General features: G+C 37.6%; 1 protein-coding gene across 1 annotated transcript in view; it reads left to right on the top strand.

Annotated features, from left to right (window-relative positions):
* CRIM1 (cysteine rich transmembrane BMP regulator 1) overlaps positions 1-8,603 on the top strand; it is a 218,404-nt gene extending 209,801 nt beyond the window's left edge. Inside the window, exons 15-17 of the mRNA XM_067293293.1 lie at positions 643-765; positions 3,086-3,273; positions 5,707-8,603. Coding sequence (XP_067149394.1) covers positions 643-765; positions 3,086-3,273; positions 5,707-5,883 — 488 coding nt within the window. The 3' untranslated portion in view covers positions 5,884-8,603. The remainder of the gene's footprint in view (positions 1-642; positions 766-3,085; positions 3,274-5,706) is intronic.
* Positions 8,604-12,091: the final 3,488 nt, after the last annotated feature.

Raw genomic sequence — 12,091 nt, 5'->3', positions numbered from 1 at the left:
TAAATGCAGTATGAAATTTTCTAGACTATGGACACAGGGGACCCAAGAATTGCAACTCCTTTTTAATTCTAGTCCTGACATATTTCTGCAGATGTTTGCTCTTTTTTCAGTCAGCTGGTAATAACTTCCAACAGAACAATGATGGAGCTTCAGCAATACCCTCTCTTGCATGTCTCCTACTTTGGGGAATTACACAAAAAGGAAGTCGAAGAAACCATCAATGGCAATTAAGTATCAGTTGGGAAGGTGTAGCTCTTCCCCTGACATTTCTGTTGTTAAAGTATGACAAATGAGCAAGGCTAGAGTAAAATATATATTCTGAAATGGTATTTTCAAAAACAAATGTGTTCACAAGGCTATATCATTTCATTCACACTAGGATAATGATAATAGCAGCAACTATGTATCCTGCATATGGTATGAACCAGTGGAAAAGCTGTAACCCACACTAAAATCTTCCCAGTGGTCTCAATATGTAAGGATATTATGTCAAATTTAAAACAAAATCCCATATCACTAATGGTGAAAATTCTAAAACAAGTGAAAGCATTCATACAACAAAGAACTACTGATGTCCAAACATATTTTCTTAATTAAGAGCAGCACTAGAAAGGTAAGAAACACATTTATCTCATTTTTCAGAGATGTATGTACCTGAACCTACTAACATCCCCATTGAGAAGACAAATCATCTAGGAGACATTGAATTAGAAGTACCAAACTGGCCAACACCAAGTGAAAATGACATCATCCACATTCATAGAGGTAAGATCTGATATAAACTGGGCTAACTTAAGTCTGTGTCTGTTCCCCATGTTTTAAGGCATCTACTCATACTGTTCAGGTAGCATCTGTGTACTGCTTTGAAAGAAACAGGTATTCTAGATTATTCTGGAGTGCAGTAACTGTTGTATGCATTTGGCTTTGAGTAAAGATGAGTCAGACTATTAAACTACATTTCTGCAATTTGGTCTCTTTATCATTACATCTTCAGCTTGGAAGAGACATCTGTGTTGGTATGATAGAGTTCTATAAAATTATGAATAGCATAAAGTGATGAATGAGGATTGATTCTGCAGTGGCTTTTCTGATACAAAAACTAGGAAGCAGGCTGCTATCAGGCCACTAGAGCAGGTGGACCGTGATTTGATACATTTGACATTCTTGCATTGAAAAAAACAAAAAACAAAAAACAGGAGAATGTGTACCATAACATGATATAGGGCTAATAAAGTTTTCTAACTAGGGAAATCCATCTTTTGTTTAAAACTTGGCTGAAATCATTATTCCAGGGTAGGGAAAAACACTCTGTGACATAGTCTTCGTTAACCTTTTTTAATTAAAGGACTAGTCAAACTTTTTTTTTTTTTTTTTTTTTTTTTAAATTCAAGGCTCATCTTATAGCATGTTGTTTGGTGGCTGACAGAAAGGATATGGAAAATATAACTGTTTTACAAAATTGTAAGCTTACGGTTTTATAATTACAACATTTTAATTTGTCAAAGGCATTGTTAGCTGGTTTGCAACTATCCTTCCTGGGAAGTACAAACACACACTGCAGACTGTATGGGAATATTGCATATGTCACTGAAAATTACAATTTCTTGCAATTACATGAACAATTTTCTAAAGTCTAATAGACTATTAGTGGTCTGGTGTGTTTTCACAAGCTGGGTGATACAAATACTGTAGTATGTTTTCAACAACATACTACAGCAGAGAGAGAGCATACATGTCTTAATTGTCTTACTAGTTAAAAAAAACCAACAATAATAATAGATTACTTTTATCCTAAGACTTCCAGGTTCTCTTCAGCATAGAAGAGAATGGGCTGATTTTCTATGAATGCGCAGAGCAGATTCCAAGGTCCCCAGGAGCTGAAGTCAAAAAGTTAATTCCTTATGCAAATATATAGTTCAAAAGAAAGAATAGCCATCTGTGGAAGAACTGCTGTCAATTCTCTTTTATACTGAGATAAGAGGTCACAACACAACGTGTCTTTTCCAGTAGAGATATAGAAATTCACAGAAACATCTATTAAATATAGTGCAACAAAAGACAGTTAAAGGCTAAAATGGACCCCTTCAGAATAAGAATATTCTGTCCTGCAGATGCAAGCAGAATGTTATGAAAGTTCTTACATGAATGAAAAGATTGGTCAAAACTGCCTTCAGTCCCATTCTTGTTTTTAACCTTGCTCTTAAAAGTCATGGCTTTTGCAGATTGGTGGGATGTCGCCCCAGAAATTCTGTACTGAAGAAATAAAACTCTTAAGATACCTTATGATAAAATGCATTGGTAACATGGAATGAGGTCAAATGAAATAAAAATGGAGGCATAAAGTGTATTATTGTTCCTTACTTTTAGCAGCTGTAAGAATTTGGTTATGGTCAGATAAGATGATCTGAATGCAACTGAGCTAAGAGGTTATTGCCAGACTTGCTTGTTATCACTTCCTCAGTTTTGCCAGGATAGGTACATATGTTGATTCCATCAAAATGATCCAAGTTAATAAAATCTAATATTAAATGTTTAAACCAAACAGGACATGTGGGCCGTATCAGGCTACCTCTCTGTGTAGTTGTACTATCAGACCTGAGATCAGTTTAAACACAGACATGGGTAAGCTGCTAGATAATAGCCATTATCTGTGATTGTTCCCTACTGCACAGGAAACCTAAATGCAACAAAGAAAGCTACTTTTTCTCAAATTCTAGTTATTTATGCTATGAGTTAATATAAAATAGAGTTAGATGATAGTGCTTCTCACTCTCCATTTTCACTATATAATTCTAGCAAGTACAGTTTTACACATTCTTCCAGGCAAATCTGTTCCTACCCTGTGGACCACTGAAGCCATCCTATTTCCTTTCTGTTTCAGGGCCTTTTCCTGGATAATATAATCACTATACTAGGTACTAGCTTTCAGTTGTTCTAATTAGTATAAATAAGGTGACGTTTCAGGAGGTAAAGTACAAATTCACCTGGGTGATAAGATCTGTGACTGGTACTTTTATAATTGTATTCTTCTGTATGGTCCAGGCACATTCATCACTATGAACAAATGCTAACCTGTGTCTTGCAGACATGAGTCATCTTCAAGGAGAGTACAGAAGTGGCAGTGGACCGCACCCAAGTGAAGATGCATCTGTCAGCTCTGTTGCCTTGGTGACGATTCCAATCATGATAGCGCTCTTACTTATCATAGTCCTTCTGCTCGTCAATCAGAAGAAGCAGTGGATTCCAGTGTCCTGCTACAAAGCTCCAACAAAGGTGCAGTATTAATGTCTAATTCTAGGTTTTCACTTTTCTGGGAAAACAAGGGTGCAACTGAATTCACATCACATGAACTCTCTTAAATTATTTTCTCCTTATGTCTTAAACCATTTTACACCAATCAAATTGTTGGTATTTATTTAATCTCCTAAATGATTTTTTTCATTGTCAAATGAAAACCAGTAATTTCCTACTCCATATGGTAATAATCACTAGATAGAAAACAAGTTCAGCAAAAAATTCCCCCCCCAAAAAAACAAACCTGTTTATATATCTGTGTTTATATGCAGACATACATACAGGTTTCTTCCACCAGGTGCCACTAATTGATTTCTCCTCTTCCTTGCTGTGTGGCTGATGGTTCTTAGTGAAACATTTTGCCAAGCTGAGCTTCTTTTGGCTCGTTTTTTTCTGTTCAAAATAGTCCAGCCATTCCGTAAAGAACAGATGAACAATTGTTCTTAAATTTCATTACTGTTTGCTGTCTACTCTTACTTGCTTATATAATCATTCTCAGTTATCACTTATTTTTATTTATAGTGTTTTTTAAGCAGTGTGTTAAGTGCATCATTTTTAAAAATGAGAAAGGTATGTGGTCCCAGAACATTCCAGTAAATAGATGTTTGTCAATTTTTTTCTCTGTGTAGCTTCAGTTACATAGAGTTAGGAAACAGTTTTCATGTTTGGCAGATACTGTATGACTTCTCTTCAAAGTCAACTGACTTGACAGAACTGACTTGACAGATGTTTATATACTCTGCCACTGTGTGCTATATGTTATGTCTTAAATAGCTCCATCTAATCTAAGGTTTTGTGTTTAATATATGAGAGAATTGCACACAGTGATGTCAAAATACCTTGCTGAAGTTGAGAAATACTAGATATGCTACATTTCTCTTATTTGCTTAGCTTTTTATCCTCTTATAGACAACACATCAGGTATGCAGTGGATTTTCCAGAAAAAAGGTACTGTTGTACAGCATTAGTATGTACAATATTAACAGTATAAAAAGCTAGAACCACTGATATATTTTCTAATTTTCTCACTCCTTAAAAACAGACAGGGATTAGAAAAAAAGTTTATCATCATATCAATATTGAAAGAAAGATTATAGAAAAGATGTTTGAAATGATAGTTGGCTGTTAACGTCTAGCCCGATTCCACGTAGTAAGCTATTCGCACTGCCTACTTTGTCTGTGCCAAGTTCCATTAACCTCAGTGAGCCTTGAGACTTCTTTGTAAATCCAGTTCACAGACTCTTTGAAAAGCAAGGTGTAAACTGGGAAGATTTTTTTTAATATAATATACATACATTATATACTGCTTTATGATAAATTTTGGGGAAAAAACTTGAAGGATTACTGAATGTAAATTTTCAGTAATAAAACTCTTCTGGTTAAAGTCTTGGAAAGAGAACCTACTTCAGTGGATCTGGAGTTTTTAAGATGCAGAGTCCACTTACACACTTGCAGTGTGAGTGTATATACACATTGTCGCTAAGAATCTCGTTTTAATCTTCAGAGGTATTCGCAGAGAATATTTACAGCCTTCCCGCCTTTATGCTAAGCCCATGAACATTTAAGGTAGTGTGCACCCAGCACTGTTTTAGCTTCCTCTCAGCTACAGATTCTTTCCATTGGAGGATTCTGAAACAGAGGAATAGAAGGGTTAGAAAGACTGTATGCACAGCTCAACTCTTTTCTTTGAGCAATAGTTTATGTGTGCGCTCATGCTTGTAGATCACTACATGCTCAAACCCTCACTTACATTTACTTGAAATTAAATCCCATAATTCCACACTTAGAGGCAACTAAGGACAACTATAGCAAGTGCCACATCAGCTCTGGGTATCTCTGCAATAGCAGTGTTTTGCAAGGATATAAGGCCTAGCAGATACCAAAAAAAGGTGGATGAATTCCTAATTAAGGAAGTAATGCACAACCCACCTTGGCAAGGAATATAGAAGGATCTCCCAGGAGACCCTCTGCCTGCAGGATTCACTGTAATGCTGACATCTCTCCCACCCTGTTAGTGGAATTGCAACCAGGATCAAAACAATCTTGAAAATAATTAGCACTAAAGACACTCTTAAAGTCTTGAACACAAGTGCATGAGTATCCTGAGCAAAAAGGTTAAGCCCTTGTGTGGTGCTAGGTTAATGCAGTACCACTTAACCACTCCATCTGGCATGTGAGAATACCAGAGCGCCACTCAGAGGATGAAAAATGGTGAGTCAGAAGAGGATGTTGGTCTGGTTTTGTCCCTGGCATAAACCTTTACCAAACTTAGTAAAAGTCCAGTCCAATTGGTGCTTCATCACCAATTTTATTTCCTTTGTGTTTGTGGACTTGTACCACAAACATTTTTTAATTATGGGTGGAATACAAAAATCTTTGAACTGTTTTAATGTTCCCTTTCTTTTCTAACAGCCTTCTTGCCTGAACAATCAACTGGTATATGTGGACTGCAAGAAAGGTACCATGGTCCAGGTGGACAGTTCTCAGAGGATGCTAAGAATTGCAGACCCAGATTCAAGATACAGTGGATTTTACAGCATGCAGAAACAGAACAACCTACAGGCAGATAATTTCTATCAAACAGTTTGAAGAATTGCACCCTTGCCAAGGATTTAAGAAAGAGCGAGAGAGAGAGAGAGACTAAGTCTGCTATTAAAATAAAACTAGAATTGTGCACTTGCTTAGTGGATTGTATTGGATTTGTGACTACATGTACAGCTCTAAGACCTTACTGGGATGAGCTCTGACTCCTGCAATGTGCCAGAAAAAGCATTCCTACTTTTCCTTGAGATAACTGACCAAGTGTTTTCTTAGAACCAAAGTTTTAAAACTTATTAAGATGTATTTGCTTGTAACATAGCTATAGAGGTTTTGGGGGAGGGGGAATTGGGAGCTGGGGGTAGGCAATGAGATAAAAGGAAGCTTCAGAGAAGAAAAGCTGGTCATGCTTGGCTGGAGAAGAAAATGAGTAGAGTATTGCCGAGCAGCAGGATGGTGGCTTTTCTTGTTGCTCTGAAACTGCATCTGTTGAGGCAAAGTCTAACCCCAGATGAAAAAAAAAAAAGGTCTGTTGTTTTTTTTTTTTTTTTTCCAGCTGTTGCTACAATAATATACTCCTAGAACAGAATTTGTCACATCACAGGTGTGGTGTAGCTTCAAATATTTTTCTATATGATGAGAAGCTACAGTAATTAATGAAATAGCAAGGAAAAGGTTATAGCAGAAAATAAAGGGTGGGTTTATTAAGGATGTATAAAATTATACCTTGTGCTGCTTTTTGTTTTATTTTTGTTTTCTTCAAAGCTGATTGGCTAGATTAGCCTGACTTTGGCAGAGTTAGCAAATGACTGAGGCCTAAGTAATTCCTGATATGAGCACTGGATCTTTTGACAGCAGTATTGAAGGAAGTAAGGAAAAGTCAAGAACACCATGCAGTTCCAGGGGCTTTTGTTTGTTTTGTCTGTTGTGGTTTTGTTTTGTTATTTTGTATCAATCTCTGGTTGTTCATACAGGAGAAGAAAAAATATTTTTGTTGGACAAAGCTCTTGCTTAAAAGAGAGTAAAAAAGAGACTGTTTTAAGGTTGTTTTTTTTTCCTGTTGTTGTTCTTATTTACTGGTATGCAGATTTAGAAACTACTTCCATGCTAGGAAGCTGCTTAATTTTAATTGTATATTACTCAAGCACCTTTTTGAAGCTCAGAAAAAAGGAGATCATGTTTCTTTAAACTTTAGCATTATAGGAATATTTATGTAAATATAATTATGCTAAAAACAACAAAAAGTATTTGTATGTTTGTGTATATATTATGTATATACATATGCACCTAGTTATACATATGTATACCTAGGTGCATGTGTATATACACTATACATATATACTGTATATATAAAATACTATATATACAGTATATATTTTTCTATTTTTTTTCTTGTTGAATGTATTTTTATCTGAGAGAGATTTTACCCAGAGCAGAAACAGGTAAACAGGCATTCCATATCAATGCTTAATCGCTTGTGAGTTTAGGAAAGACAAGAAAAGAGCATCTCATTCTACCTACAGTTTGATTTGATTTGAAAGTGTCTGTGTGTGTGCGTGTGTGTGTGTGCATGCACTCTTGTGTTTGCGTGTGTACAGTACGTGCACGAATATAGCAGTAAGCGTTGCTCTTGCTACTTGCTACATTTCAGGGTGTTTCTTATTTTTCTTTTCCTGCTTAGCCTTAAAAAGGCTTTTTAATGAATGCATTGGCTAGAGACACTGATGACAATATACATGCAGCACTAATCAGCTCCTTAGAATAACACCATCAGCTCCTGGATTTTCTTTTTTTCTGTTTTTATTTTTGTTTTTGTTTTTTTCAAACAATTGTTTGAAACAACTACTGGAATATTGTCCACATTAAGCTGGAAGTTTGTTGTAGCTTGCCTCATTTATAACTCTGACTGTATAATACAATGTTAACTTTCCAAACAGGTCTTGGCACTTTTATACTGATTACCCATTTGTGCATTGCCTTTTTTCTTTTACAAATGCTTGTCATAAAAGACACAGCTACCCAGTATGCTTAATGTGAAAAGAAAATGTATTTTTTGTAAAGGAACTCTCAAGTATTGTTGTAAATACTTGGTCAGAGGTTGCTGAACTTTAAAACTGAAAAAAACCCTAATTTATTATTATAATGACCTAATTTATTAATCTGAAGATTAACAATTTTTTTGTTTTAGAATATCAAAAAGGTGTTCTAGCTGTTTGCATCAAAGAAAAAAATAGGTGTATCATTAAGGGTCAACATTTTTTCTGCTTATATAACTTCAGTTTCCAAACACAAATAAGAAAAAATGTAGTCTCCCCAGTGTTTTGTACTCAATCTGATATTGAAACAGAGATGTTTCTGTCCAGTTATTGCAAAGATTTTGTCAAGACAAAACATCCATTCCTTGCATAAGAGTAAGCAGTCTTTATCCAGAATTGTAAATGCTTGCTTTTGTTTTACAATCAAGGCCATATTCTGAAAATATTAGCAGGATATAGGACATGGTGTAAAATGTTTTTTATTATTATTATTATTTTATTATTATTATTTTAAAGATATGATTTATCCTATGTGCTGTATCCATTACACTCTTTTACTTTGGTTCCTGTTGTGCTCTTGTAAGAGAAATGCAGATATAATTTTCTGAAAAATAGATGCATATGTGGCACTCGGAGTGCACTGCAGTTCAGCAGATTGCTTGTTTACTTTTTTAACTGTAAGGCGGTTTCTTGTAATTTGGCTCTTGGCAGCACAATAAAAAAATTTTAAACCTATTGATGCATATTTTTTAAATGTTCATATTTATGACTTGCCTAAAGTGGTCCTTGAGGCATTAGTTTTTATCTTGGTGTTATTTTTCCCTTCAAGTAGGAATTCGTAAGTCGTCAAGCTGACCTTAGTCCAGAACAATTCAGGAAAACTATGGGAAGAGAATAGTTACTTCAGTAACTATTACTTCAGTTAGGGAAAGTTCTGAATTTTACATGGAAGAATTTTCACGTTAGAGGGGTTTGTGGAATTCCAGATAGTTTCAACATTCAGTATCTCTCAAAGTTGGCCTCTGCCATGCCATCTGGTCTAATCACAACTATCATGCAGTGTCACAAGTAATCATATGGGGCTGTGGTATGAGCTTAATGGCCCTTCTATAGGTCCTATAGAAGGTCTGTACAATCAGAGACCATGCTTGAACTCTCCTTTTCTGTTTGTTGTTGTTCTTTTTACTTGTTTATTTTTGATACATAATAACACAAAGTGAGGAGAACTACAGCAACAAGAGGGCCAGAAATCTCAACTAAATTTTTTCATGCCAAAAGAAATGAAGCTTAGCTTTACCACAATTAAAACACACAAAAGCAAAAATTTATGAAGAAAGAATATATATATATTAGACCAAATCAAAGGTCTATCTAAGGTGGTACATGGTCTCCAACTGTGACCACGGGTGGATATGTAGGAAAGTGTGTAAAAAGAGGAGATAATGGTTTCTTTCCAGCAATTTGCACTTCAAGGACTTCCTGAGTCACAGAGAATGTCCATATTAGCCCACAATGTTCTTTCTTCTATTTGTAAAATAATGGAATTGATGTAAAGTTCTGGTATCTGTAGCACCTTGAGGCAAGGAATTTCTCTGCTTAACTACATGATGTGTGGAAAAACTGCCTCCTTTTCTTGTTTTGACCCTACCCCCTTAATGGTTTCATTTGGTATCCCTTACTTTCTGCATTCAGAGAAGCAGTGGATCAGCATCTATATGCCACCCATTAATTTACAGACTGCTATATTCAGTCCATTTTGTCTTCTCTTTTCTGTGCTGAAAAGTCCCAAGCTTTTTGTATGAGAGCCATTCCATCCATACCTTTTGGTCATCCTTGCCATTCGTTGCATCACTTCCCATTCTCTTACATCCTTTTGAGATCAAGGGCAGAGGGACTGAAAATGTCCATGTTGTTTAAACATGGTGCATCCTGGGCTTAGCATTATATATACTGGTTTGACTGCTACTGACCACGGAGTCAGTGTTCTCACAGAAGTAACTGTAATAATCCAAAATGCCCAAGTAGTAGTAGTTATTATGAAGCCCATCACTGACTTTGACTAGGACAGGCCAGGGGTTTTGTTTGTTTTGTTTTCCCCCCTCATGTGCACCCTTTATATTTATATATGCTGAATTTCATCCATATATCAATATCATAATATATTCAATATCATAATATATTGAAATTCTCACAGCCAGCCCTTACTTTTATTACTCTGAATAACTTACTACCTTTTGTTTCTTTGCTATTCCCTCCCTCTTTCACATCCTTTTAGTATGCTTAAGAGCATGTCCTCAAGTATAGAAATACTTGCTGGACTCTAGTGATAACCCATAAAGAAGGGTCCCAGTATTCACACCTCCCCAAACTGAATGGATATGGAAACCTAAATGTGAGGGTTTGATACCATTTTATCAAGTCCTTTTTATACCTTCATCACATGTTAGCCCTATGGACTCCAGCAAACTTTTTGCTCAAGATATATCCAGAAAGGGATTTACTATGGTATTTTGACTTCTACAAGTTGTTTCTTAAATTCTTGATTTGCCTTACTGTATTTTTAGATGCAACTTGCTAGACACTATGTACTGATTTCCTCATTTGGATGCAGCTCTACTGTTTGAAAGATGCCTATTTATGTCCAGTAATTTCCTTTTCCTTGCTAGTTAACTATTCCAGCTTTTTTGCTCTGAGAGGTGGTATGTCTTCCAGAATAGAGTCTTTAAATATTCTTCACGCTGCCTGCAAACATTCCTCTATTTCCTCAGGTCGTGCATGTGGAGGGGGAAAAAAAAAATTTTTTTTACACATACAGTAATGGGCACTGCATGTTTTTAGTGCTCAGGAAAGAGATCCCAGGATTATTAAAAACAGCATTGTGAAAATATGTCTTCAGTAGTAACTGAAAACTTAAATAGGATGTTAGGAAGAAGGAACAAACCAGAAAACAACATTATGCCACTGCGTAAATCCACATTTGAACACTGAAAGTAGTCCTGGTCTCCCTCACGCTACTCATAGTGTCAGAAAGGATCATACCTGGAATGCCTACATAGACTAGGGTTTGTCAGCTTGTAAAAGCAGTAACTAAGTAGTATAGAACAAAGATCTTTAAAAGTCCACGTGGCATGGAGAAGCTGAACAAGGGATGAATTTTCCACTTGCTGTCTCTTTCAAAATGCCAAGTAGGAAGTATGAAAAGAAACTTAACATCTTGTATTTGTTTTGAGCCTTCTTTGTGCAGAGAAATTTCTTGCCACATACTGTTGGGGATGCCAAAAGTTTACAGTGGATCAAAAAAGTTCTAGATTAAAAAAAGCCTGTTCTAGATAAAAATAACCTATTGCACAAATAGACATAGCATAAAGATAGCAAAGGATTGGAAGTGGAGTGACTGTGTGCTAATAAAAAACAAGTATCTCCAAAAGTTAAGTTTTATGCTTGTGGATGGCCAAATCGTGAAAACAGCCCCAAACCCACCCATCCCTAGGTTACCAGGTTACAATGAAATTACAGCAAATATTCTTACTTTTCCTTCCCTCCCTTTTCCCTGGTGAACTGCTCCACTGTTTGAAAGCCCTTCATTTATGCCCCAGGCCCACAGCTATCACCTTGCTTGGACAGAAACCCAAGTTCCCCAGAAACAATGCTCACTTCCACAGCCAAAGCTTAAATCCGTAAAAGCATCTCTGCCAGTGGCAAAATTAAACTGCGACTTGCCAGTTTTTACAAAAGCACGGCAGTATCCTTTCAAATGTGTGTTTCTAAGGCATCCTATTTGTGACAGCGGCATCTCCAGGAGCTGTCTTCTGCCTTGGAGGCAGGTGCTAACGCCAGCGCAGGGAGGCCACGAGGTGCCTTTTGTGCCTCTCGCGGAGCGAGGCCGGGTGGTCGCGGGCAGCGCACCCGAGCAGACGTGACGTACAAACGCCTGGTTTGGGCGGCTTAAGCGCTGCTCGGTGCCCGCCGTGGCCAGGCTGGACCGGTTAACCCCAGCCGCGGGCCCCGTGCCGTGCCGGCCGGCCGGAGCGGCGCTGGCGCCGGGGCCAGCGCGCCGCCCGCTGACGGCGCTGTGGTTGCGGCCGCGACCGCTGCGCCCCCTGCCGCCGCGGGCGGCCCCCCCCCCGGCTGCGCGCGCCCAGCCCCGCCCCCCGCGGCGGCCGTTGGGGAGCGGCCGTTGGGCAGCCCAGCGCCGTCACGCGCCCCGCCCCGCCGCGGCGGGA

The sequence above is a fragment of the Apteryx mantelli genome, chromosome 3 (genome assembly GCF_036417845.1).
Source record: "Apteryx mantelli isolate bAptMan1 chromosome 3, bAptMan1.hap1, whole genome shotgun sequence".
NCBI lineage: Eukaryota > Metazoa > Chordata > Aves > Apterygiformes > Apterygidae > Apteryx > Apteryx mantelli.
This window is presented reverse-complemented; position numbering and strand designations above follow the sequence as displayed.